Source organism: Rhodofomes roseus, assembly GCF_022264815.1.
Source record: "Rhodofomes roseus strain CIRM-BRFM 1785 chromosome Unknown C8Q71scaffold_5, whole genome shotgun sequence".
In the NCBI taxonomy this organism is placed as follows: Eukaryota; Fungi; Basidiomycota; class Agaricomycetes; order Polyporales; family Fomitopsidaceae; genus Rhodofomes; species Rhodofomes roseus.
Genome location: NW_025952961.1, coordinates 1,827,825 through 1,854,984, shown reverse-complemented (window position 1 = coordinate 1,854,984; position 27,160 = coordinate 1,827,825). Strand labels below are relative to the sequence as shown.

General features: G+C 57.8%; 8 protein-coding genes across 8 annotated transcripts; 7 read left to right on the top strand and 1 right to left on the bottom strand.

The window, feature by feature from the left end:
* Nucleotides 1-700: 700 nt before the first annotated feature.
* Nucleotides 701-2,371, top strand: C8Q71DRAFT_486080 (uncharacterized protein). Its single transcript, XM_047918854.1, has 2 exons — nt 701-1,169; nt 1,251-2,371. The coding sequence occupies exons 1-2, from the start codon at nt 796-798 to the stop codon at nt 2,167-2,169; spliced, it is 1,293 nt and encodes a 430-aa protein (XP_047781965.1). The 5' UTR covers nt 701-795; the 3' UTR covers nt 2,170-2,371.
* Nucleotides 2,372-3,119: 748 nt separating this feature from the next.
* On the top strand, nt 3,120-5,299 carry C8Q71DRAFT_486134 (uncharacterized protein). Its single transcript, XM_047918855.1, has 4 exons — nt 3,120-3,281; nt 3,339-4,389; nt 4,443-4,934; nt 4,984-5,299. The coding sequence occupies exons 1-4, from the start codon at nt 3,261-3,263 to the stop codon at nt 5,046-5,048; spliced, it is 1,629 nt and encodes a 542-aa protein (XP_047781964.1). The 5' UTR covers nt 3,120-3,260; the 3' UTR covers nt 5,049-5,299.
* Nucleotides 5,300-6,169: 870 nt separating this feature from the next.
* Nucleotides 6,170-7,934, bottom strand: C8Q71DRAFT_821188 (P-loop containing nucleoside triphosphate hydrolase protein; the record flags this gene model as incomplete). The annotated part of the gene is made up of 11 exons (XM_047926196.1): nt 6,170-6,351; nt 6,416-6,709; nt 6,770-6,793; nt 6,845-6,957; nt 7,011-7,025; nt 7,083-7,329; nt 7,381-7,506; nt 7,562-7,584; nt 7,642-7,705; nt 7,752-7,843; nt 7,904-7,934. The coding sequence occupies 10 exons, from the start codon at nt 7,932-7,934 to the stop codon at nt 6,593-6,595; spliced, it is 852 nt and encodes a 283-aa protein (XP_047781963.1). The 3' UTR covers nt 6,170-6,351; nt 6,416-6,592.
* A 3,285-nt stretch (nt 7,935-11,219) lies between these two features.
* On the top strand, nt 11,220-11,938 carry C8Q71DRAFT_855597 (uncharacterized protein; the record flags this gene model as incomplete). Its single annotated transcript, XM_047927193.1, has 3 exons — nt 11,220-11,350; nt 11,400-11,547; nt 11,708-11,938. The coding sequence occupies 3 exons, from the start codon at nt 11,220-11,222 to the stop codon at nt 11,936-11,938; spliced, it is 510 nt and encodes a 169-aa protein (XP_047781962.1).
* A 1,174-nt stretch (nt 11,939-13,112) lies between these two features.
* Nucleotides 13,113-14,049, top strand: C8Q71DRAFT_893614 (uncharacterized protein). Its single transcript, XM_047928706.1, has 2 exons — nt 13,113-13,308; nt 13,359-14,049. Exons 1-2 carry the CDS (start codon nt 13,162-13,164, stop codon nt 13,983-13,985), a joined length of 774 nt encoding a protein of 257 aa, XP_047781961.1. The 5' UTR covers nt 13,113-13,161; the 3' UTR covers nt 13,986-14,049.
* A 4,870-nt stretch (nt 14,050-18,919) lies between these two features.
* C8Q71DRAFT_486023 (uncharacterized protein) lies at nt 18,920-19,865 on the top strand. Its single transcript, XM_047918853.1, has 2 exons — nt 18,920-19,106; nt 19,157-19,865. Exons 1-2 carry the CDS (start codon nt 18,960-18,962, stop codon nt 19,781-19,783), a joined length of 774 nt encoding a protein of 257 aa, XP_047781960.1. The 5' UTR covers nt 18,920-18,959; the 3' UTR covers nt 19,784-19,865.
* A 395-nt stretch (nt 19,866-20,260) lies between these two features.
* C8Q71DRAFT_855594 (uncharacterized protein) lies at nt 20,261-22,472 on the top strand (the record flags this gene model as incomplete). Its single annotated transcript, XM_047927192.1, has 3 exons — nt 20,261-20,470; nt 20,522-21,809; nt 21,865-22,472. 3 exons carry the CDS (start codon nt 20,261-20,263, stop codon nt 22,470-22,472), a joined length of 2,106 nt encoding a protein of 701 aa, XP_047781959.1.
* A 343-nt stretch (nt 22,473-22,815) lies between these two features.
* Nucleotides 22,816-23,634, top strand: C8Q71DRAFT_855593 (uncharacterized protein; the record flags this gene model as incomplete). Its single annotated transcript, XM_047927191.1, has 1 exon — nt 22,816-23,634. One exon carries the CDS (start codon nt 22,816-22,818, stop codon nt 23,632-23,634), a length of 819 nt encoding a protein of 272 aa, XP_047781958.1.
* Nucleotides 23,635-27,160: the final 3,526 nt, after the last annotated feature.

Here is a 27,160-nt window from a genome sequence, read left to right as displayed (position 1 = left end):
GGTGAACGTCTACACGTCCGGATCCTGCTACGCACCGGTGTATGATGAGCCATACACTTTAGCCAGACGTATTGCCTGCAGGATCTGCGTTCCAGCGGGCTCGCCACAGAGGAACACGCAGCGCGGGCACGCAGTTCTTTTGTCCTGCTCGGGGCGGATCCACGTTTGTCTGGGCGGCGGCGCCTGTGCGCACACGATGCCCACTTTGGCGGCGCTGGCCAATCGGAGGGCGCGATGCAGTGATTGGCACGCGTTGGAATTGACAATGATAAATGGTCATCAAAGTGGGCCCTGGGCGCCGGCGGCTGCTGTCTGGGTGCCGGCGCTAGCAGGCCGCGGCAGGAAGCTGACGTCCCGGGGAGTGCATCGTGACGCGAACAGGGCGTTGCTGGGAGCAGAAGCTGGCGAAGAACGGGTTGCTAGCGAGAAGGTGATGTATGAGAGGCGGTGCGCGAGGACAAGACGGAGGAAGCGGCGAGGGGCTCACCTGAGGCGGCCCTAGGCAGCCCCGTTGAACTTGAAGGTCGTCTGGCAACGTGCGGGGCAGCGAGCGGCCCAAGAGCCAGTCATCGTCGCCCGATGGGGCTACCCGCCGCCTCCGAGCCTGTGGCCCGGCGCCTGTGTCAACGGCGGGCGCCTCGTGCCTGCTCGGTATGATAGACGTGGAAAATATCAGGAAAATATTCTGCACGCCGTCATCCGTCCATATAACAGCCTGCGCCCTGGCCGCCCTTCTCCATACCGCCCCGCCGCCCCCTCCCCCTCCTCGCCGCAGCGACCACTTGCCCACCCACCATGAACGCCTTCGCCCAGTACTCCCCGCTGTTTACCTCGGGGCTGCTCACCGGGACGCCTGCCGCCTCGCCCTCCACGTCGCGCTCACCATCCATGAAGCGGCGCCGCGGGAAGGCTGTTGACAGCCTGCCGTGCACCGTCAACACCGTCAGCTTCCACGCAGCTATGCGTTCGTCGGCCGACCCGAGTGCCATGTTTCTCACCCTCGTACCACACCGCCAGCGGGAGGACGAGGACCGCTCTTTCCTATCCCTTGATCTCGCCGAAAGCCAGTCCATGCGCTCCATGAGCCTTCGAAGGAAGGACACAGTCACCTCGCGCGGGTCGCTCACATTCAGGAGATCAGAGGCCAGTTCACGCATGGGTCGCACACAGTAAGTCTACCACTATTCTTGGTGCACGTCCTCGTACATGGCTGCCATATCTCCCGTATGTCCTGACGCGTTTCTCTCCAGTAAACCCACTTTCAGCTTTTCCCCATTCGTACCACCCAAGCCGCCTGCGAACAGAATACGCAAGTCGTCTCGGGAGTCTCTTCTCCCCTCTCCTAAGCCTGCACCATCCAGTTCACTCCCCGAACCTCCCTTGTCTGCTCCTGCCGCTCACCAAGGACGTCGCGCCTCCACCCTCACCGTCTCGACCACCTTCTCTACCGATGCTTCCTTCTCCGCCTACCCCTGGTCGCCCATGCACCGCGCCTCGCACTCTGCACCCTCCCTCCTTTCGCCAACCTCCCCTTCCCGCAAATCCTCCATGATCCTCCCGCACGAGTCCTCCGACAGCTCCTACTTGATGTTCTCGCCGACCTCGCCGACCTCTCCCGCCGTCCCCCGGCGCGCCGCCCCCGCCGTCCTCACGCGCAACCAGTCCTTCCGCTCTGTCGCCTCGTTCAACACGCGCACGCGCAACCGCTCAGCCGCGCTCGCCGTGCTCGAGGGGCGCACCCGCCACGGGGTGACGCGCGGGGGCAACTTCATGTGGATGAGCGATGACGAGGAGGAGGACGCGGAGGAGCAGGAGCGCGCGCGCTCGCAGGGGCTGGAACAGGCCGTGCGCGACGTGAACAACCCGCTGCTCCAGGTCCTCCACGAAGAGGAGGACGTCGTCATCCCACATGCCTCCGCCGCGCCGTCCCCGCGCACATCCGCCCCTGTGCACACGTACCAGCACCGGGACGCGTACACACCATCACCGCCCCCGCCGACGACGAGGGGACGGTCCGATACGCGCTCGAGGTCGAACTCGACGCCGCCGAAGTTGAGCAGGCGGGGCACGCTCGAGTCGCTGCTGTCGCCGCTGGCGAACTTCATCGATTTCCGGGAGGACGACAGGTCGACGCGAAGCTGGAGGAGCTTCGTGGAGTTTTCGTCGTAGGTGTGACGGGTGTGAGCTGCTCCCCGACCCTCTTAATTTCCGGTGCGCATTTGCTCGCAAGATGCGGTGTCTCGATGTGAAGCGTAGGCCTCTCCCTAGACGCATATAATGATCGACGCCCTCCTTATTTCGCCTCTCTCGATTCAACGCTCGTCATCACCACATCTCAGCTCTGTACATCATTGCCCGCCTCCTTCGTTCCTGTACATCAGTCTTTCTCATGTCTCCTCTCCTCTCATCTCATCGTCTTGGCACCCTCGCAGCATCGCGCCGGACGCTCATTTATTGCATATACGGACCTTCCGCTGTCTGCTCTGCGTTATCATATGTGACTCCTACACTACACGTACTCTGTCTCTCTCCTCTCTCCGAGCGTCTCAGATCTTTCTCTCTACTGAACTCGAATGCGAACTCGAACTCATCATTGTCTCTGTCCCATATCTCATACGCACGCACCACACATTAGCTTATCTCTCGCCCATTCGCGCGCTAATAGCCTTGCCTCGACTCTCGCCTTTCGTATATTCCTTACGTTGTCTTCCATCGTGCACCTGCTACTTGCTACCTCCCTGTCTGGTCTGACTACTACTACTACTACGTGTATGTCAAAAGCCGCTGCGAGGCGGTGGAATGTGTATTGTGGTTTCTTGATCCTTTTGGGTTCGTTGGATGTATGCGTTAGGACAGGCGAGGCGAGTGTACAGCGAGCCCTGTGTTGTCTGCGTGTGGTATGTTCCCTTCGCCAGATTGTTGAGCTTCGCCGTTGACGTGGCTCCGTATCCTACAGGAGGAGGATGGGTCCATTTAGCCCCAGTGTATGCGTGTCTACTACACGTTTCTCGCGAAGGCCGGCGGCTCCACCAATAAGTGAACAGCGATACAGTATCGTCAGTCATGCGCCTGCTCATGTCCCCGGTCTAGCCAAAGGTTCTTTGGGACCGATATCTGACAAGCTCCGTGGCTCGTGAGAGTCGACAGAAAGCGCAATACCTGCGCTGGTGCCCGGTCTTCATCGATATCACCCATCCTGAGGACACCTCTACCTCCCTCCCAGCGAGCATACACCCAGAGACAACCGTTCAACGTCGACGATGGCACAACCCCGATCTTCCGTCCGTATTGTGCCTCTCGTATACGCTGCCAGTCTGACTGACGCATCTGCGTACTAGGTTTCTCCCGTGGATGCGTCGCGCACGCACATCGATGAAGGGACCAGTCCCTCTTCACACAGTACCCCTCCGCCGTCCACAGCCCCATTGTCGATCGAGCATCCGGAGGAAATCGCACACCCGCTGGACCCAGCCGACTCGAATGCGCTCGTGCGGCTTCCTTCTGCGGACGGCGATGCATCGCGCGAGGAGCGTATCGACCGGATCCTGGGAGGGAGTGACACACCTCTACAAATTCCCTTGCCGCTGAGCATCTCCTCTCGCATCCCGCTCGAGATATTCGAAGGCGTAATCGACGAGATGTCGAGCGGGACGTTGCCCGCCGCTGCATTGGTCTGCGCGGTGTGGTATCCGCGCGCTATGCGTAACCTCTACCACACGATCTATCTTTTTGAGCGTTCCCGCTTCGAAGCCCTGGCCAAGTCCATGCGCACGTTTCCGCGCGTCAGGGGTTGGCTCTCGATGACCCGCAGTCTATATGTCTGGCATGTTGGGTACCTTCCGACGCCAAATCCATCGTGCAAGCGGCAATATACAGACCAATTCCTCCATGCCGTTCCTCTGACCTTCGGTCGCGCCATGTCGGGTTTGCAGTCTCTTGAGCTGGACGGGCCCGTTGCCCCATACCTGATTCCGAAGTTCACGCTTGCCCTTTCTTATTTCAAGGCCCTCAATTCATTGCGCTTGTACATCAGGCTGAACAACGTCGCTGAACAAATGCGTATCATTGCTGCCTCCCCTCACTTGACAGACCTCGGCTTGCCTTTCACCATGGACCATCCCGAGCATAGGATATCAACCCCAAAGCTGCGGCCTGATTGTAGTCTTGGTATCCGGCTGCGTTCCCTCAGCATCGCATGTTCGGTGTCCGCCACGCTACTCATCGATTGGCTCGTGGACTCGGGCTTCGTTGGCTCTCTCCAAACCCTTGACATCATGCGGTCCTCTGGCTTCTCAGAGATGGCCGAGCAAGTTGACCGTGTCCTCGGAGCAGCTAGACTGTCTCTTGTGTCTTACTGGGAACAAAGTGCATTTTACGCGACGGATATGGGTTTGTCTCCGTTCTGCTATTGGAAAATCGAGAATTGACGATATCGTATCTAGGTCTCAAGACCCGTAGCCACGGCAATCTCATGCACAATACCAATTTGCGATCGTTACGTTTCGAACCACTCATGGCGTACCCCGGGAAATGGTCTGATGGCTTATTGCGGATGGTCGATGACTTCGTCGAACTACTTGCCACGATACGTGGTTATAGGCTCGAACATATATCAATCAGGTTGATCTGCGATCTTGCTGGAGATACGACCAACAAATTACGGGCTGCATTCGAAATGCTCTCGTTGAAAGACCTGCATGACATCATGCGCCGACCTTACTTCGGCACGCTCAAGGCCGTCGAGGTGAACATAGTGCCTAGCAATAGCCACTTAAAGGGCGTCAACCCGTACTCCGGATCCGTGGGCAAGGCAAGAGCAGACATTCTTGCTTACGGACTTCTCGATGTGATTCGCGGGTTGCTCCAACCGTGGTCTGATCGAGGTATACTTGACCTCACCCCCTTGACCTCAGTCGCTCGGAGTACGATGCAAGGTGAGCGGGCTCTCTCTGATGCGCGGTTGTATTTCTCACATTTCGGCAGGCCCAGATCCATTTGAATCCCCACGCTTTCTATCCAGAAAAGGAGAGCCAGCCCTTGAAGACTGAGCGTCGGTACTACGCGGGATTCGAATCTACTTGGACCGTTGGACACGAATACATGCAGCAACTGCGTTGCACCATACGCTACGAATTATGGCTGTTCTTCTACCTACTTCTCGGTACCGACGACTACATCGTCACCTTTGAGCTTAGCTTTCTTCCAGACCCCTCCATCCGCCGCTCCTGGGTGTTATTGTGTACAATATAATTGCGGCAGATCAACTGTCGTTCTTCATGACTTAAGACTCACGATACGCGCTCTCTTCCTGCAATGCTACGGCTCAGATGTCTGTCAAGCTGACGACTCGGAGGCTTCAGCGGTGAGTCGACACCAGCATTGGAACGTATTCTGACTGATCGACTGCCAGGCGTACAGTGCACATCCAACGGCCGTAAGGCCCGCGTGGATGATGACATGTTCGCCCATGCCTTTAATCCACCGGGCTGCATTTAATCATCCGCTGAAGCACGGCGTGGACCGTCAGACCTAGGGCAGCCTCCGCCGCTTATGCTGGTGCCGCGTGCCAACGGGCCTTCATTCGATATCCTCATCACTGCGCTCGAGCCTGCCAGTGCCCAAATTTTGCTCATCGATAACGCACACACAAACACGGTTCTAAGAGCCCAGGCTCACTCAGGATGGTGAGTCCCCGTCTTCTGTCGGTCTAATTCTCGCTTTGAATGGCGCCCTTACAGGTATCTGTACAAGGAGCTCGTCCTACAGGGGCAACAGTCGATTGAACAGAGCACTTCTCTCACACGTTTTCTCGGATCGTGTCGCGATCGAAGTTCTCGAGAGGGTTAAATGACCAAAGACGTCCATGCGCTTCCCGCAGCGGCGCTGGTCTATAGGGCATAGTATTCGCACTCTGCTCTCAACCTCTGCTCCACCGTCTTTATTCTGGAGTGTATGACTTTTCTTTGCTGGTCAAACAGTCGCGCATCCCCGAGAATCAAATGATGCCTTGCATCGACGCCGCGGCGCGGCGCGTGCTCATTGCGTCGTCACCATATCGGTGAAACAGGTGGAAAAACAGGACGGAGGGGCTCGTTTCTTCATGCACTTCCTATCTCGTGAATGCACCTTCGCTAATTGCCAAGCATAATCTTGAACGCCGTGCGTATGTATCGCCTATGCTACCGGACAGACTTTCACAACATACTCTCGGTGTGCATTGCTAAACATCGACGAAGACATGCATGTTGGACACATATGTATCAGCCACCATGCTGGACGGTCCAGGCCGATTCTATGGACCACAGCTGTGTACGTGCTGTACCCATACTCACACACGCCGCCGAGTTAGACCTACATGTAGTCTGTGAGGATTACTTGCGAATGCTCGGACCGCTCGAGCTCTACAAACACTTACTAGTAGTATAGTCGTGTATGTTGTCCGTGGTACAGCATGTAGCAACAACGAAGACAATATGTCCGCAACATCATACTATCTGACAACCCTTTGATGAAGTGTGCAAACATGTTGACGGCGCGCAGTCTACCCAGAGCTTGAAAGCCCTCGGATCGCATAAAAATGGCTACGTACGTTTCAACCGACATGACTCGCCATGGCGTACAACGTCTCCTTGTCGTCACTCTTGTCGACGAGTGCACGGAGCGTACCCTTTTCGTCCTTCAGAAGCTCGCTAGGCTTGCCGAACTCAACCTGTCCAAAGTAATCAATGTTCAGTTCAGCCGCAAGCGCATCATATGTACTGGCACGTACAATCCGACCTGCATCTAGCACCATCTGCGAGGGGTGTGTCAGTGGCGAAGGCGGTCGAGACATAGGACAACTTACAACTTTGTCGGCGTCCATGATTGTTTGAAGGCGGTGGGCGACGGTGAGCAAAGTCACGCCCTTATCCAACTCTTGGCGGAGCGATGCCTGGATTACAGCATCCGTAGCGTAATCTGAAGGTGAAGCGTGAGGATCACTCGGCCCTAGGTAGAACAGAAGTACTCGCCAATGGCAGATGTAGCTAAGAGCTCGACGCCAGTCAGACGGTTGATCATCTTGCGACGAATACGATACTGACCTTCATCCAGAATCAGTAGCTTGCTCTGTCGCACAATGGCTCTTGCAAGTGCCAGGATTTGACGTTGACCAACGGAGAGGTTCGTTCCTCCACTTGCGATGGGCGTGTCCAGAGTGACGCGGCCCCCGATTGTGTTGCTCTGCAAGGAGAACAGACCTGCAGACCGAAGGGCATCGTTCAAGGTAGCATCGTCATACTGCTGGAAGGGATCCACATTCTGACGCAACGTCCCACTCAAAAGCTCGGGCTGATGCGAAAGTCAGGCGACGCGGGTGTGTACAAAGGAAGAATCACGCACCACTTGTGGGATAAGCGTGATGCTCGACCGGAGAGCGTCAAGGTTGATGCGATCTATCGGTATCCCGTCATAGTACACCTTTCCTTCAGTAATAATACACTGTAAAAGGGCCAGAGTCAAGGAGCTCTGCAAGTGGAGCATCAGCAGATGAACGCGATTGTAAATATGCCAGGATACATACCTTTCCACTGCCAGTGCGACCAACTGAATCATCGTATGAATGATGAATTCAGCACATGCATATAATCGACCTCCGCTCACCAATGCCGACTCGCTCCCCAGATCTCACCTCAAAGGAAATGTCGTGCAGCACGCGAGGCCCGTCCTGGATATATTCAGTAGATGTCCTTTCAGACACGACAATGACGTACCAGAGAGTACCGAGCGGAGAGCTTCTCGACCTTGAGGTCTCCGCTGGCCGGCCAGTACGCAGGCGGAACCCCTTCATCAGGAAATAACCCACCTGGGAATTACCGTAAACACTGAAGAATCATCAAGCTTTCGCGGTAATAATGAGTTTTACCTCGTATCTGATAAATGGCGGAATTAGCCATGTCCTTCCCCGTCGGGTCAGAATTCCGAGGTAATCTCTAGATTTCTCAGGCAGTAGCTGGACATTACTTGATGTTTCCGAGCACAATATCATCCATTTTCAGATTCACAGGATAAAGCCAATATGCACAAGAAGATAATGGATAGGATAAACGATGACATTGACGGTCATCACAGTATCTACGGTAGGTATATACATGCTGCATATCTTCCAACCATGACCCTCGCAAACACCGCGTCCACACGCCCCGCCTGTCCAGCCACACCCAGTTGTCTAGTGTGATGTGTCGAAGCAATAGCGAAGGACATGCACGTACTGCGGGGAAGACAAGCGCGAATAGCGCCGCGTTCGCGAGGCTGCTGCCACACATACATAGGGCCGTTGAGGAGAGGCCTGATGCATCTGGTCTTTAACAATCGATCGGGATATGATTCAGCCACAAAGACGCACCAAAGGCCCAATAGTATACTGTATGCCCAACACTCCTCTAGGGATCTCACCCTTCTCGACAGCGAGAGTCCCCTCATGATCTACACATGCCTACACAATCCATGAGCACCTGGCGAATGCACGCAACTCACCACTCACTCAAAGCAACAATATCTACAGCACCAGCAGCCAAGCTCTCACCGATACTCTCACAGAAACACGCGTCGACCCAGCAGAAGAACGCGAAGCCCGCAAACGGGCCCACCACAGGCACGGGCCCGAGCACGAGCGAGAGCACGAGTGATGTCGCAACCATGAGCCCGCCGTACGCGGAGGTCGCAAGGTAGTTGAGGACGCCGGTGTACGTCGAGGGTGGCGCGGCACCTGCGCGGGGGCCGTGCTGCAATGTGAAGGTGCACTTCACGATCAGGCCGCACCAGTTCCTCTGCGCGTCAGGGTTAGCAAGCACTCAATGCAGTGACTGATCGCGGTCCTGTCAGCAAGGTGTGGGGACTCCGTGCGAGCGCAATTGTGCGTGAACGGAAAGTTGCGGCGACGAGGTAAGAGTTAAAAAGATTGCTTGACAACGAGACGAGATGACTGACCTGCTGGTCTAGTCCAAGCTTGCGTGTCGATGAAGATACGACGTCCATTGGTGTGTACTTGGACACGATAGATCGACGCCTGGCGAGCACGCGCAAGGGGTGTCCTCGAGGGTGGGAAGGATGTCAGGGAGGCGGCTGTTGTTGGATACACTGAGGAGGACGAAGATTTCATCAAATTCAGTCTCCTCCACGTTGACGTTGGTGATGAAGTACTTGCCTGAGTGGTCGCGACTCGCCGCGCTGTGTAGGTTGCGAGTCTCCCAGGGCCGTATGAGGTGGCAGGGAGCAGCATCAGGAAATAACCCACCTGAGAATTCCCGTAAACACTGCGTAATCATCAAGCTTTCGCGGTAATATTGAGTTTTACCTTGTATCTGATAAACAGCAGAATTAGCCATGTCCTTCCCCGTCGAGTCAGAATGACGAGGTAATCTCTGGATTTCTCGGGCAGTAGCTCGACGTTACTTAGTGTTTCCGAGCACAATACAGGCACAATCCAGCCCTCCATTCTCATATTCACAGGTTGATTCACATGCACAGCAAGATAATGGGTAAGATAGTGACATTGACGACCATGTACTACAGTATCTACAGCAGGTATCTACATGCTGCATATCTTCCAACCGTGACCCTCGCAAACACCACGTCCGCAGGAGGATATCCTGGAGACGGCTGATCTTCGATTCACTGAGGACGAGGGGCTTCTCGAACTTGGCCTTCTGGCTCTTGACGTCGGTGACGAAGTACAGGGAGATGAAGCCGTGGTTGAAGCGCATGCCCTCGGTAAGCTCGATCTCGTCGTTGATCGTGCGGGCCTTCTTGACGGTGATAACGCCCTCCTTGCCGACCTTCTCCATGGCCTGAGCGATGAGGTTTCTGACGTGAGCATCGCCGTTGCAGAGATGGTAGCGACCTGGGCAATCTCGGTGGTGGTGGTGATGGTCTTTGCGTGCGAAGAGAGGAACTCGACGACGCGCTCGACAGCGGCCTGGGAACCGCGGCGGAGGCCCATGGGGTTGCAGCCGGCGGCGATGTTCTTCACACCTTCCGCGTAGATGGCGCGCACGGGGATGGTTGTGGTGGTCGTGCCGTCACCAACAATCTTGTTCGTCTTGGAGGCGAAATCCTGAACGAGGCTGCACGGCGGATTAGCGGAAAGCTGGATGCCGTACACGAGGGGACAGCTTACTGAACACCGAGGTTCTTGAACTTGTCCTTCAGCTGTATTGACTTGGCGACCGTAACACCATCTGCGAGCGGGTGAGCACGATGTGGTGGAGAGGAAGATGTGTACATACCTTTTGTGATCTTCGGGCCGCCGGCAACACCTAATTGTCTAGCATTATTGCGGATTGACATGGGAGCCTTCAGCTCACTTCGTTCGTCGTGTACAACAGGGCCCACCACATCGATGAGCACAGCGCACAGAACCTTACATGGGTCAACAATATTAGCCGCAAATAAATCGTTTAACTCACCTTTGCACGTGTCGTAGCTCCACGCAAACTTGTCCTCCTCGCCGTACTGCTGCGTCATGGTGCTGACGAGGACAGAGCTCTCCTCGCCCGTGTTCGCGAAGATCGTCCGCGCGAGGTACGAGAGCGCCCGCTTGACGATCCGAGCTTCGTGCGACCGTACTCACCTGTGGTCGGGATTGTGTTCTTGAGACCCCTCCATTGAGGACAAGGACAATGGTGTCCTCCTTCCTGATGATATCCTCGGAAATGATGAGTGGCTGACAACGCACCTGGGCGGTGCCCTCAAGGGTGGGGAGAATGTCTGGGAGGTGGCTGACCTTGGATGCCCTGAGGAGACCGGATTGACTCTCTGCGCCAAGCTGACATCGGCGATGCAGGGGGAGGAAGACATTGGGAAGACAAGTTGCACAGGAACGAGAAACGCCAGCGGGACAAGTGTCACATGACTTCTTGCCACGACGCGCCACGTCAGTGGTCAAGCGCTCAAATCTGTACTGTGTCGCGTCACTTCATCCCTCTATCACTTGCCGTCGTCACCAACGTCAAGGCGCAGCACTCAACGCCACGCGCGCGGCCGTCAAGGAGGGTCACCTTCCTCAAGACATCCCTCGCCCAACGCACCTGGCTTGCAGGTGACGGCCTGCCCAACATGAAGCCCATGCCGACCGCCAACTTTGACCAGGACTCAGCGTGTCCATCATCAAGCGCGCTCTCATACCCCGTGTAGACCATCCTCAAGCACGCAGACGAGGAAAGCTCTGTCCCATCGGCACCATGATCCAGCAATACGGCGCGGAGGACAAGTTCGCATGGGGCTATGACGCCAGCAAGGGTGAGTGCATGGTGGACATGATCGTCGATCCCCTCAAGGTCGTTCGTACCGTGCTTGTCGACGCGGCCGGTCCGTGCGCGGCAGCTCAAATACACTGACGCATCACGTCTCCCCGCACCCAGCTCGCCGGAACGCGTCGGTCACGATCCACCGCGCGACGCGCACGGCCATCCCTTGCGCGTGCTCCCCAGGCGTCGATATATTGTGTCCAAGTACACACCAACGGACGTCGTGTCTTCATCGACACGCAAGCTTAGAAAAGACCAGCAGGTAAGCCATCCCGTCTCGTTGTCAAGCAATCTACTTAATTCTTACCTCGTCGTCACAACTTTCCGTTCACGCGCAATTGCGCTCGCACGGAATCGCCACACCTTGCTCGCCGGACCGCGATCTGTCGCTGCATTGAGTGGTCGCTAACGCTGACGCGCAGAGGAACTGGTGCGGCCTGATTGCGAAGCGCACCTCCACATTGCAGCACGGGCCCCGCGCAGGCCCCGCGCCGCCCTCGACGTACACGGGCGTCCTCAACTCCCTCGCGACCTCCGCGTACGGCAGGCTCATGGTCGCGACATCGCTCGCGCTCGGGCGCGTGCCTGTAGGCTGTGGTGGGCCCGTTTGCGGGCTTCGCGTTCTTCTGCTGGGTCGACGCGTGTTTCTGTGACAGTGTCGGTGAGATCCTGGCTGATGATGCTGTAGATGTTATTGCTTTGAGTAAGTGGTGAGTTGCGCGTGTTTGCCAGGTGCTCATGGATTGTGAAGGCATGTGTGGATCATGAGGGGACTCTCGCTGTCAAGAAGGGTGAGATCCCTAGAGGAGCATTGGGCATACTATTGGGCCTTTGGTGCGTCTGTGTTGCGTCTGTGTGGCTGAATCATATCCCGATTGATTGTTAAAGGCCAGATGCATCGGGCCTCCCCTCACTGGCAACAGCCCTATGTATGTGGGGCAGCAGCCTCGCTAACGTGGCGCTATTCGCGCTTGTCTTCCCCGCAGTACGTGCATGTCCCTCCCTATCGCTTTGACACATCACACTAGACAAGTGGGTGTGGCTGGACGGGCGGGGCGTGTGGACGCGGTGTTTGCGAGGTTCATGGTTGGAAGATACGCAGCATGTATATACCTACCATAGATACTGTAATGACCGTCAATCTCATCAATGATCCTATCCACTATCTTGTGCATCTGGATTTATCCTGTGAATATGAAAATGGACGATATTGTGCTCGGAAACACTAAGTAACGTCGAGCTACTGCCCGAGAAATCCAGAGATTACCTCGTCGTTCTGACTCGACGGGGAAGGACATGGCTAATTCTGCTGTTTATCAGATACAAGGTAAAACTCAATATTACCGCGAAAGCTTGATGATTATGCAGTGTTTACGGGAATTCTCAGGTGGGTTATTTCCTGATGCAGGGGTCGATAGTTGGTAGAAACGACGGGTTTCGTTGTCGGACGATGTTGACGTAACTATTAGCAGTCACGGAAGGAAGGGGGGGGGAGGGAAGTGGTTAGGCTACGCTGCCCGATGTTCGTTCCGCTGAACGATGGAACCGCTGTTCCCGCAAAGACACGCAAATACGCAGAGTTCGCTATACGCACGCTCGCCGCTGTCGCCGCAGATCCGCAAGAGAGAGAGAGAGATTTATACGCCGCTAAGAAAACAGAGCTGTCCTAGTTCGCAGGAGTTGCCTCTAACCGTCCGCTCTCGAAGTGGTGGTGGTAAGTAAGTCCCCCCCCTCGCGCCAGCACGCCATGTCCTTCCCCTCCCGACTTCCCACGCCCTCAAACCTTCCCGACTCTCCCCGTTCTCTCCCCTACTCCCCCTTCCTTCCGGTTGGTCAGTGAAGCCCCAGCCTCCTTCCCTCACCGTCTCCGCCCACCATGTCACTCCCTGGGCAATCCCCCTACGTCGTCCGCTTCTACCGTCTCCTCGAGCTCCTTCGACACGAACGCGACCTGGAACCCCGTCTCCTCCCCCACGATCCGACTGCCTGGCTGGCCTGGGCCCATGGAAGCCGTTGGCTATTGGTGTGTCCTTTTCCTAGGGCTCGTCGTCTCCCACGCTGACTGTACTCCAGCGCATGCTGTTCGAGTCTCGTAGCATCGCCGTAGCCTCCGGGGATATCTCTCTCCCTTCCGTCCGCCAGACACCATCCGTGCACGCCCTGATAGTGTACCTCGACACCATCTTCGCAACCCTTCCTTCCGAGCACGCGTCGTCTCTTCCCGAGCCATACCCCGTCATCGCCTGGTCGCCTAACCGCGTCCTCGCCGAGCAGAGCATTGCTGAGGAAGGTGCTCCACTCCCAGCCATTTCCTATCGCAGCAGTCCACTCGCTTTATCGAACCAGCGCGCTTCTTCCGTCGGATGGGACGTCGTCACCAACCAGCTGGAAGCTCTTAGTGATGCCCAGTGTTCGACCACCGACGCCCTTGACCAGCTCGATGGTGGGCTAGCCACGCTCTCCGCCGCGGTCCAAGGTATTCAAGACCAGCTGTCACACGGGCTGTACCTTCCGGACGATTATTCCGGAATTCCTCGTCGTTTAGTCTTCGCCACGTCTAGGGGTTCGATGTCTCTTAATCCACGCCCCATGGGCTTCACGCGTAGCATTGCTGATGCTGCTGCTGACCGAGAGGCTGGAGGGTCCGGAAGGAACGGGGACGGAGGGAACGTTCGTAACGCAAGCCCTTCGCTGAACTGACCCCATGTAGTCGTCCGTAGCACCTTCTGTAACCGTGTGCTTGGCTTAGTTGGAATGTATTTGGCCCGTTCGTGTTGTGTTCCCCAAGTCCGTACTTCTCGGAGATGCCTTGCGCCGTATTGCCGTCCCATTTCTCGCCCTGACGCGTTCGTATGTTGTCGATTCCGTGCGTAGACCGTGGGCCATGCCCACAGCGCAATGGCGGATGTGAGGGGAAGATTCAAGACGCGACGTGGCACTGGCGCCCGTATCCTGGGCAAAGAGTCATGTGACACATGTGCCGCCGCAACCCGCTGGCGTTTGCGGACTTCACTCAACCCTGCTTTACTCTCGCGCATTAATGTCTCTGCCAGCCCTTGGATGCCCCGTCGGCTTGCATATAGAGGTGTGTATTTTCTCGGAGTCTCTCCGTCTGATACTCCCCAGTCGCTTCGCCCCGGACGCGCGACCACTCACCCCGACTCTTCCGGCGCTGGCTACGACAACTGCCAGCCGACTCCGCTCGCTCATCTTCTGTCTCCGCGCGACCTTTTCACCCACGAGAGAATCGTCCCTCTACCGCGCTCGCTCGCTCGTCAGCGCTTTTCTTGAGGTCTTGCCACCTCACTCCTCGGCCCAATGCTCACCTTGCGGCCCCGACTCTACCGTAAGCAGGCTCGCTCACTTAGGACCCTGGCTTCCATGCATCCGGCATGCAGGCATGGTCAACCGGGCGTGCACAGTCATGGCGCGCATCCGCGAGCACGCCCTCCATTTGCTCGCGGCGACGCCTTTCCTCATGCAGGGCGGGCTCCGCAGCGTGCCACACATCCGTCTCGGATTGCAGCTGCGCGCGAAGGGCTTCGAATCCGATGCCAGCCGATGCCCTACAGGAACGGGTTCGAGGCCCTCCGATCGCAAATCCCGCGCAGCCGCCTCTCCCCCGAGATCATATACATTTCCACACCCCGCTCGCCACCGTCGCGACCCGCCTCTTGCCATCACCGTGTCGCCTCGTCGCCTTCGCCGCCACCACCGTTGACCACGAACGGTTTTCGCACACGCATCGTCCTGCTCACGCGCAGCAATCGCAAGCTGCCGCCACAGCACCGTGCCCGACGCACGCAGCCGACGCAACCACGCGCCGCGCCCTCCTCGCCTTGACGCACGCTAGCCGCACACCACCCGTGGTCTGCCACTTCGCCGGCCCACGCACCTTCAGCTGCGTCCTGAGCTGGGTCGTTGCAGTGACACTCCGGCGACCCCAGCTCTCCCGCTCTCTGATCCACGCTGGGCCTGGCCCCTTCGCCCGCTCGAGGTGCTCGATCAGTGCCGCCTCCCGTGCGCGCAGCGCCGCCATCTCCCTCCGCGCGTCCCACACCTTTCATGTCAGCGCCACCTTTCAGCTTTGGCCCAATGCTCACGCGGGCAGTATGTGCCGTGGATAGGCAGTACGCGCTGGTGACGGGCTCGAAGGTGGAGGCGGGTAAGTCAATCTGGGCTGCGGTGGGCTGCCGATAGACAGTTCATGGGGGTTGTAGAGTCCATAGACGAGGTATAATGCGCAGTAGTTTATGATCACAATTGATATGTGTTAGCTCTTGTTCACGGGTGATGACCATGTTGTGACCATGTACCGAGTGAGCACTTCCCTACAGTCGTGTGTCATTCCACGCTTTCGGCGAATTATCACTTCTCCACACTATGCTGTGGCTTGCTCCAATTTCGGAACGGAATTACCTGAGAATTACTGACTTGTCCTTACATGGTCTGCATCGCACTGAGATTTTTGCTAATCGTCTCAGAATGACCGACGGTTACTGACTATCTCAGCCTTACTGAGAATATCTACTATTGCCGGGGAATTCCCAGGGGAGGATTTTCCTGATGTTCTGGCGTGGCTATGGGCTCGTGCTCGATCTCCAGGTATTGCTTGATACGCTCTAGACTTTAAGCAATGGTAAGCATGGCTAACTGGTTGACGTAACAATGACCATACCTGTTGCTTACCAGACAGTACACCATGGATCGTAGGCGGTTTCCGAGTCCAGCCAATATATTAGGACGTACCTGATACCTCCAACTGGTTGAGTTGCATCAACCACCACAGGATCTGGCTGCTGAATCCAACTGTATAACATTAGCATAGCTCGAGGACATCAATGCGGAGGCTTCTGACCTGCCATGTTCAGAGAAAGGCCAGTATTAGATGCGGTGATCGGCTTCCCGTACACCAAGTAGGCAGCCAAAGCGGCAGAATAGAACGACCCCAGAGCAGCTATATGGACTGTCAACCAGCTGCGAGACAGTCAGAACGCCATATAGATCGTCTTTGAGGTATTCAACGAACCGATTCAGACCATAGAAAATCCTTGAAGCACGAGTGTATCGATTGATGCGTACATACGACTCCTTTTTGAATGCCTCCTGCGCGCCATAAGCACGGATAGAGGCTAACCAGGTGATAAGTAAAACCGTCATCAGGAAAAAGATCAATCGCTATGTTAGACAATATAGTAGGTGTAGTCAGCATAGGCTCATTGCGAACCCCCTATTTTATAGCCGTCCATAGATCGCCGGCTAAGATCATAGCCATCTGTAGCGCCACTGCCGGTCGACATAGGACAGTATAGAACACTGTAGAGACACTAGCATGATAGCACAATAGACTTATAGGCTTATATAGGGCGGTATATGCAAGTATAATCAGTAGCTGAGTGTATACCCATTGTACCTGCTACTAGCACTCGCAATCATGACAATATGACAGTACGAAACACTCCTTCGTGCTGCAAGACACAACAGAATTGCAGAGAGATATATTGAGACTCATATAGACATGATACTACTAAGAACAGCCTGAGCCACGGTGCTTGTCATGACTCACCGCGCCCACACCCACACCTACCATGCTGTCCATATACCCTGTCTCGCCCGTCCCCCACCCGTTGCCCTACCGCCGTGTATGTATGCACTGGCAGGGCTAGTATGTACGTTTGCGTGAAAGGGCACGCAAGCGAAGGGCACGCGAGTGAGAGCGTGCGCGAGGGAGAATGGGCGAGGAACAATGGGCACGCAAGGGCGCGGCAGCGGACGAGATAGAGTGGACGTGCGAGCAGGCGAGAGAGAGAGAATGGGCGTTCCGCGCGCAAGCAGAGCAGGTGGGCGTCGGTCCACGTCCACAGGTATGCACTACCGACAGAAGTCAGTAGAAAGCATGCAGAAATGCATGCTCACCTTCGCCCTCGACCCTTCATGCTCACGTTAGCACTAGTATGCACTGCGCTTGGGCTTGCATGCCTGTTGTGTCCGTGAATTTTAGAAAGAAACAAGAGTGAGGGATGAGCACCGAACCTAACATATGTGCACTAGCATGCACGGTGCACCCGCACACGCGTCGGCCGCTTCACCTCGGACATCTCCCGCGCATCGGCCTCCACATTGGAAGAGATTATGTTAGGAATCGGTATGGTGGGCGACGGTGTGCGTGAAGGGAGGCGACGGTGTTGTTGGTGTGTGCGGACGACGAGCGCGGGTGACTCCACTGCGCGCCGAATGGACCATACGGGCTCCGAGGCGCTCATGCGTCGGTGATCGCGACAGGACGCCCAGGCCATTTGTCTATTCATTGTCCGGTGTTGATATGCAAACGCATACTACGGAATTGACGTGGCACTCACCGGACAGTCTTCCGGCGATGCCCATTGTCTTCGCACAGTGGGCATGAGCTGTTGCGCGCTCGGCTTGTCGATGCGTTGGCGGAGTGATGGCAGATGTGACGTGCGACAGCACCAGGATGAGGCCGAGGGCTGGGTGGCGTTGGGAGGAGGAGACGAAGGACGACCGTCGACAAGTCACAACGCGCGTTGCACGACACTGAGTCAAGACTAGCGCCCGCCTCGGAATGTTCCGGCACGAGCCCTCCCCGGCGTCTGCGACTCTGCTGTCTCCTTCGCACTTGTCCACCCGCGCTCGCTTGCTTTCGAAAGGCCAGGAGCTCAGCGCTCAAGCTTCAAGCTTCAAGGTGCGTCCTCTTGGGTGGAGCTTATCGTAAGTACTCGTGTATGTTTGGGTTCGATTGATGTAGCCTACTGACCCCCTCGCCCTCGTGCTCTCGCGCCGTGGGATGGTCCAGGAGCGCGTGCGTTGTGCGGACCCACCACGCTTTGTCGCCTGCCACGCTCGCCCACCACAACGCTTGCCCGCGCGCCACGCCACCCTGCCCTATCACGCCGCCGTGTCCACCCATCGCGTATGTCCGCCCATCGCGTGCATCCGCCGAGCCCTCACCGCAGTGTCGCGTTGCCCGCAACACGCGCCGTCGCCCTCGGCACTGCACATGGATCGTTAGCGAGCAGGCCCCTCCACATTGTCCGGGCCCTCATCAGCTATGCCCGTGACGAGGTCCTGAGCGCAACCGGTGCAGCTCAACCGCAGACCCGGCGCGGCCAACACCGTCCAGGCGAGACACTAGGCCGTTGTGTAGGTTGCGAGTCTCCCAGGGCCGTATGAGGTGGCAGGGAGCAGGGGTCGATAGTCGGTAGAAACGACGGGTTTCGTTGTTGGACGATGTTGACGTAACTATTAGCAGTCACGGAAGGAAGGGGGGGGAGGGAAGTGGTTAGGCTACGCTGCCCGATGTTCGTTCCGCTGAACGATGGAACCGCTGTTCCCGCAAAGACACGCAAATACGCAGAGTTCGCTATACGCACGCTCGCCGCTGTCGCCGCAGATCCGCAAGAGAGAGAGAGAGATTTATACGCCGCTAAGAAAACAGAGCTGTCCTAGTTCGCAGGAGTTGCCTCTAACCGTCCGCTCTCGAAGTGGTGGTGGTAAGTAAGTCCCCCCCCCTCGCGCCAGCACGCCATGTCCTTCCCCTCCCGACTTCCCACGCCCTCAAACCTTCCCGACTCTCCCCGTTCTCTCCCCTACTCCCCCTTCCTTCCGGTTGGTCAGTGAAGCCCCAGCCTCCTTCCCTCACCGTCTCCGCCCACCATGTCACTCCCTGGGCAATCCCCCTACGTCGTCCGCTTCTACCGTCTCCTCGAGCTCCTTCGACACGAACGCGACCTGGAACCCCGTCTCCTCCCCCACGATCCGACTGCCTGGCTGGCCTGGGCCCATGGAAGCCGTTGGCTATTGGTGTGTCCTTTTCCTAGGGCTCGTCGTCTCCCACGCTGACTGTACTCCAGCGCATGCTGTTCGAGTCTCGTAGCATCGCCGTAGCCTCCGGGGATATCTCTCTCCCTTCCGTCCGCCAGACACCATCCGTGCACGCCCTGATAGTGTACCTCGACACCATCTTCGCAACCCTTCCTTCCGAGCACGCGTCGTCTCTTCCCGAGCCATACCCCGTCATCGCCTGGTCGCCTAACCGCGTCCTCGCCGAGCAGAGCATTGCTGAGGAAGGTGCTCCACTCCCAGCCATTTCCTATCGCAGCAGTCCACTCGCTTTATCGAACCAGCGCGCTTCTTCCGTCGGATGGGACGTCGTCACCAACCAGCTGGAAGCTCTTAGTGATGCCCAGTGTTCGACCACCGACGCCCTTGACCAGCTCGATGGTGGGCTAGCCACGCTCTCCGCCGCGGTCCAAGGTATTCAAGACCAGCTGTCACACGGGCTGTACCTTCCGGACGATTATTCCGGAATTCCTCGTCGTTTAGTCTTCGCCACGTCTAGGGGTTCGATGTCTCTTAATCCACGCCCCATGGGCTTCACGCGTAGCGTTGCTGATGCTGCTGCTGACCGAGAGGCTGGAGGGTCCGGAAGGAACGGGGACGGAGGGAACGTTCGTAACGCAAGCCCTTCGCTGAACTGACCCCATGTAGTCGTCCGTAGCACCTTCTGTAACCGTGTGCTTGGCTTAGTTGGAATGTATTTGGCCCGTTCGTGTTGTGTTCCCCAAGTCCGTACTTCTCGGAGATGCCTTGCGCCGTATTGCCGTCCCATTTCTCGCCCTGACGCGTTCGTATGTTGTCGATTCCGTGCGTAGACCGTGGGCCATGCCCACATCTCCCCCCACCTGAAATTCCGACCGTCCCCGGTCGGTCTCCTCCCACTCTCCATGACGTAGGCGTCGATCGCTTCCAGGGCCCGGTTCCGCGGACCGTTGAGCGCCCATAGTGATCGGGGCGCTTGACACGATCACCTGCAGTCAGCAAGTTCGAGGACGGCGTTCGCGGAAGCAACACGTTGCGCGAGCCCCGCCGCCAGATATACCTGCGCTCCTGGACTTCATTCCCACCGCTCATCTCTTCCCTCCCATCCACCACCATCCTTCCCCTTGCCCGTCGCCATGTCTGCCCCCTCCCAAGTCCCTTTCTCTGCGCCCGAGCGCCTCGTCGACCCCGTGTTCCTTCGCCTGCAAGCAGTGGCCCGCGACCTCGACCAACTCCAGGCTGGGGTTGCGGAGGCCGTCACATTCCAGCCGGTCCTAGTGGTGCCGCTGACTCCAAACGTCGCGGCTCTGTGGCTGCGCTGGGCACGCAATCTGCTCAGCGCTTTCGTGAGTTGCTGTCTCTGTGCCATCCGCTTGCCTGGCTGACTCTTGACACAGTGGACCTTCGAGGTTAACATGACCCTCGGGACGTGTAACGGCTACCCGTCGACTGCCCTTGGGCGCGATCTGCGCCAGGCGGTATTCGACACCGTGTATGTCTTGCGACGCCTCTCCGAGACGGAGAACTTCGGCTGGGCGGCGCGCGACCTGCTTGACCCGTCCCGGTACGGAGCCTACGCCACGGACCACCCCGCTGCCTGGGCCGTAGGCCACACCCTCATCCCCCTCCTCCGTTCGATCCGCCTCCCCGCCGACCCGGATGCTCCTCCCATCGAACTCCCCTACGGTATTCGGGCTGAGTACGCGTTCGGAGCCTGGGACGATGCTGAGGATCCCAACGCGGCTGAACCCGAGGAGGCGCAAGATCCTCCTCGCGCCGCTGGCTCCTCTCCTGCCCGCATAGTCGAGGATGATCCGCCGCGCCCAGCGTCCGCGGTATCGTACTTCGACGGAGATGTCGAGATGCGCGCCGCCTCACCCGGTGCTGGAGACGTCCCCCTCCCGCTGGACTCTCCTGGGGAAGCGGAGGGCGCTGAACCCCGCGCCGTCAGTCCGGCGTTCCTCGATCCTCCACCCGCCGCGCCCGCACCCGCTGTCCCCGCACGCCCGTTCCCGTCCTCCAGCTCTCGTCGCCGTTCCCCGTCCCCGCCTATCGTCCGGATGCGCAGTCCGTCCCCTCCGACACCTTCCCGTTCCCTCACTGTCGAGCGATGGGGCGAGCCCACGTTGCTCCGCCAGCACCCCGCCGCGCGCCGCGTTGTTCGCACTATGGAGCAAGATCGCGCCGCGTTTGGTTCTTTCGGCCGGTATGCCGAGCAGCGCGGCGGTGAGCACCCTTCTGCGCCTCCTCCTCCTCCTCGCCGCGACTCCCAGTCCCCGTCCTACATCCCTCTGGGGCGAAACCTCCGGCTTATTGGTCCCCGCCCGCCCACTACTGAACCTCCGGCTCCTCCAACCCCTTCGTCTGCTCCTCCGTCCTCAGCCTCGACTGTGCGCCGTCGCGGTCCGCCAGCTCGGCTATCCGCTAGTGGGGAACGAATCTCAACCGCCCGCCTGGCGCCGTCCTCCGCGCCCAAACCCGAGCCCATCGATCCGGCGCCACCCGTCCCCTCAAGTGACACGGGTAAGAAGCGGTCCCGGTACGCCCTGTTCGTCTGGTCCCCTATCCGTCCCTGTGGTCCGTGTGCCAAGGTTGCTGGAACAGTGTGCCGTCACGACGGTCACATTGGGCACTCGTGCGCGCGCTGTACGCACGAGCACTACAAGTGCGACTTGAACAACCGCGGTAAGTCCTTCTATCACCTTCCGTTGGTTTCCATTGATCTTGAGTGCCACCTCAGGTCCTGGGCAGATGCCCCTGAAGTACATCGGCCCCCACCGCACGCAGACAAATGCAGACGCGAAAAAGTGCAACCACCAGTTCTTCCCCTCCGAGCGCATCGAAGGACCGCACCCCACCGACCTCCTCGCCCAATTCCCCGACGTCTCGGCCTCTGCGATGAGCGGTCGCGCTGCCACCTCGTCCGCTCCGCCGACACAGGCTTCCACGAGCGCTGCTCCGCCCCCGCCTCCTGGCCCATCGTCCGCATCTTCGCCTCCCGCTCCTGCGCCGCCACAGCCTCCGCGCGCAACACAGTCCGCGCCGCTGTTCGACCCGTCACCATCGCCGTCCCCACCCCCCGCCGGTCGTCCAAGTATCGCGACCCGTGCTCGGGCTCTCCAGGCGCAGGCAGAAGAGGCCAGGGCCCGTGTTGACCAGGCCCAACCCCGTCGCAACCCTCCTCGAACCTCCGCAGTGGCACCATCTCCCGCCACGCGTCGTTCCATGGCTCGACGCCGCCAGGCTTCTCCTCCCCGCATCGACGTCGAATCGGAGGACTCGGACGACGGCTCTGTTTACGAGGGCTCCACGGCTGAGGAGGACGACGAACTCGAGGATGAAGTGTAAGAACCAGCGGGCGGTCGGTTAAACCCAATGTAAATTAGTTTTCCCCTCCATTTCTTGTGTACTAGCTCTCGTTGCTGCAATGATATCGGCTGGCTGCTCCCCCTTCGAGTCCCGGTCCATTCGGTATCCTGAGTTTCGTTCCCGCGTGCCTCCTAAGGTATGTTCCCCTCAGATTACCACGCGCCGTCCCGCGTGCATCCTGATCCACGAGGATCGCCGAAGATCTTCAGCAACGCCAGTCCGAGCCGTCCCATTCATCGATCGCAGGGTACCTCCTTCCGCGTTCTTAAGCCATGAGGTTCTCTCCTCTGAGTGCTTCCTCCGACCTTCGTACTTGCCACGCATGCGCCGCTCAGAATACGAGACCCTTCTTGCCTTCGAGGCTCTCCCTTTCGCCTGTGGTGGGGTACTCCCAGAAGATGTCCCACCCTTCACACCCTCTCCGGTAGAGTGCCACCAGTGCGCCCATCATTCCTTCGCTCCGTGCGGTGAAGACGATTCTCTTTCGCCCTCGTCCTCCCCCGACTCTTCCGGAGCTGCGCCCCTGGCCCCAGTAGGAACCATCTCCTTCCGCGTAGCCGAACTCGAAGATCGCGTCGAGGCACTGAGCGGACGGTTCCACATCCAATACCAGCTGTTTTCTTCCCAGCTCGAGGCAGCTCGCCAGCTTAACGGCTTGGAGATTGCAGACCGCGTACATGACATCCTCAGCTCCCGGATGGCCCTAGTCGACCAAGAGATGTATGGCCGCGCGAATGACTTGATGGACGACGCTTTGAATGCCCGTCTTGGGTATCCCTTCCCCCATCGCGGTCCTGACGCTCCTCCCTTCCTTCCGGAGCTCCAGCACACCATCCGCCTTACTTCCGAAGCCGCCCTCGCTGCTCAGGAGGCCATTGCGTCCTTCACCGCTGACTGGGGCGCGCAAATCCGGTCGGTTACTTCTCGCCTAAATCGCGTCGAGGACCAATTCTCCCGCTTTCTCTCTTCCAATGCCCACTCCATCGACGAAAATAACGCCGAGGTCCTTCGCGCCCTGTCGTCCGTGGAAGAGGTCATGGCTTCGATCCTCGCCCTCCTTCGCTCTCCCTTGTTCGCTCCTTCCTTCCCTCCTTCCCTCCTAATCCCATCCTCCCCCGCGCCCGCCACTCCCCCCCCTTAATCCTCCTCCTCGGAGCCCTCCTCGTCGTCGTCGAGTTGGTTTCCGTATTCTTCGTCCAATTCCTCGTTTTCGTCCGGTAAGTACTCCTCCCACTCTTTGAGGCCCTCCAACTCAACGCGCTTAGGCCCTCGCCCGTGATACGGGATCACCCTGAATGCCGCGTATCGATGGCGAGACACACTGCCGTCGAGCTCGGCTAGAATGTATGACCCTCCTTCCGTCCTCCGCACCACCACCATAGGTCCTAGGTACCGCCGTTTCGCCTTCCTATCGTGTTCCATCTCGATCTGCGAGTTTCGTACTAGTACGACATCGCCCGGTTGGTGGTCATAGTCCTTAATGACATGTTGATTCTTCTTGATGAACTGCCTGACCGACCGATACCGCGCCGCTACCACCCGTTCGTGGATCCTAGAGAGATCTTCCTTCCGTTTCAGCAGGTGCCGCGCTCGCATCGATATCAGTTCCTCCGTAGATAACATCGCTTCCGGGCTCTCCCCCAGGTACGTAGCTTCCGCGAGGTCGAACGGCAGCGTCGGCTCCACCCCATGCGCAATCCGATATGGCGACATCCCCGTGCTCTTTTGGATAGACACACGTTCCGCCCAGAATACCGCGTCCATCACGCTAGGCCATCGAGACTCGTTTCCTTGGCATAGCTTCATGGTAGCCTCGCGCACATCGTAGTGTCGTCGCTCGATAATCCCGTTAGCCCTCGAATTGTACGGCGAAATCTTAATGTGCCTGATCCCATACTTTTCGGCAAGGTAATCCAACGCCGCTACAAAGGGCGTCCCGTTATCCGTCACGATTACGGCGATGGCCCCCCATCGACAGAGGATCTGCTCGAAGATGAACGCGCCAATAATCCTCCCGGTTTCCCTCCGAAGCTTCCTTCCTTCCGGGTACGAACTGAGCGAGCATCGCGCATGCACAACACACGTGTATCCTCCGGCCTTAGGCATCCGGAACGTATCCATATACACCTTCCGAAACAGGCCCATCGGCACAGCCACCGTCGGCGTGATGCGCACCTTCTGCACGCTCCGCAGCTGACATTCATGGCAGGTACTAACATACCACTTTACGTCTTGGTCGAGGAACGGCCACCAGAAACGCTCCAGGAGTCGGGTCCTAACCGTGTACACTCCGCGATGTCCGAGGTCGTCATGCGCCTGCTTCAGTAACTCGAACCGCCGTTCTGTAGGTATGACGCGCTTGTGTTTTCCCTCCGGGTCGCGCCGCCAGAGTTTTCCATCCCGCACGAAGAACTCGCTGGCCCTTCGCACGAACCGCTTGAACTCTTGCTCAGTCATGTCTGCCGGTCGTTCCGTGGTCTCCAAAAACTCTCGTATCTGTTCCAACTCCCCGTCCTGCTTCTCGGCCTTCACATGTCGTGGAATCTCGGGTTCCTCGTCGTCCTGTTCCCCTGCCATGAGGCACAAGATCTGTTCTTCCTTCCGGGCCCGCGGTCCTCTCCATCGAGTACTTGGCTCGCAGCTGTTCCAGCATAGGATGGTAAATCCGCAGGCTTCGTCGATCCATTCCTCGAAATCGTCCTTCTCATCGACGTCCTCCTCAGCTCGTCGTCGGCGCGAGAGTCCGTCCGCTCCAGAATGTTTCTCTCCGGGGACATGTATGAGCTTGAAGTCAAACAGGAGGATAGCCGCGATCCATCGGTTCATCGTCGCGTTGGGTTGGATATCCGGATTGTTCAGCATGCCCTTGATGTACTTAGCGTCGACTTCGACCACTAGGTCCTTCACTCCGATGATGTATATCCGCGATGCTCTCAGTGCTCGGAAGAGACCGTACAACTCGACTTTCGCCTGGGAGTACCGGGACTCCCGTTCGTTCCACGTAATCGATCCGAAACGGCTTGGTCGCCGTCTCTCGCTAGTATCGAGCTGAAGTAGGACGAACCCGACCCCAATGATAGACGAATCAACCGCTAGGATAACCGTCCTTCCTGAGGCGTAGTCGATAGGCATGAGCGCAGGGGAGTTCACCAACGCGTCCTTGAGCCGGGCCATAGCACGTTCCTCCGTTTCTCCCCACTCAAATTCGATTTCTCGTTTCGTGAGCCGCGTTAACGGCTTGGCCAGTTTCGCGAAGTCCTTGACGAATATCCGGACCAGTCCCATTGTCCCGAGGAAAGCACGTACATCCGTCACCGTCTGGCATGGAGGCCAGTCCTTGATCTTCTGCACCCGACTTTCCTCCGGTTCCCGTCCCTCATACGTACACTTATGGCCAACCGTAACGATTTCGGGCACGCAGACGTAGGCTTTCTTTCCCGAGAAGGTTGCTCCCGCCACCTTTGCGCGCTGCAGGATCCGGTTCGTGGCCTGTAGCTGCTCCCATACGAACCGTCGAATACCCGCATTGCCCGGAATCGTCTCGTACCCTCCTTCCGGGAGCTCATAGCGCGTCCTAGGTCCCTTGATAGGCACGTCATCAACGAACGGGATAGTCACATCCGGAATCTCGTCCTTCAACATGAAAGTCACGTCGCCATGAACGATCTGCATTGCGTTCGTCCATCCCATGGGAACCGAGGTGAGCCTCATCGCTCCTAGGGGCGACTGAAACGTTGTCAAGTCCCGGGAACGAGCATCAAGGGTCCGTTGATCGAACGCAACGAAGAGGTCGAAGGATCCGTAACAGGCACGCCCTCCAAACGACTCCGCGAGATGCTCAACGAACGGAGGTACCGCCGCATCCTTGATAGTTACCGCGTTCAACGGTTGAAGGTCGTGCACCAATCTTAATGACTTCCCATCCTTCTTTACCACGCAGAACCACCTAGAGCGGTAGGACGAGCTCGAGGGTTCGTACACTCCGGAGGCAATCTTGTCCTTGATGATCCGTACGACGTCATCGTAAATCCCCGGCGGAATGGGGATGTTCCTGAAAACCCAAGGAACGTGTTCAATAGTCGGGATCACCACCGGGTCGAAGTATTCGTCCTTCAGTCGACCCTTCTCGCTCTCTTCCCAGGCAAAGGCCTGGTTATGTACCCCGACGATCCAGTCCACCAGCTTGGTCTCTTCCTCAGTAAGGAATCCGTTCCCTCCGACGTCCAAGGCATCCCTCCTCTCCCGCGTGTATCGTCCCATAGGCACAAACTCCGGTGGGTGTAACGGCAGTTCGGGAAGCCCGTCTAGGGCATCGGTAGCTTCCCTCCGTACCACTCTAAACTCCTCAGGTAGGGTCGTAGCCACTGGCCGCACCTTCCGCGCTACCTTCTTGTATGCCAGCGCGTGAATCACGTCGTCGACCTCCACCCGGAACGTCTCTTCCATCTCCCCTTCGCATCCCAGGTCGTCGAACTCTTCGTCACACCCATGGGCCTCATACCGAGCAACATCTTCGTGTTTCAAGCTGCTACGCGTCTCGAGTGCTGTACATGACTGGGTATATGACGATTCGTCCGACGATCCTTGTTGAAGAAAGAGGTTTTAGGCTTAGTAAGCCCAGTGGCAGTGAAGGACTAAAGAGTGAGTGAACAGACCAGTCCCAAAGG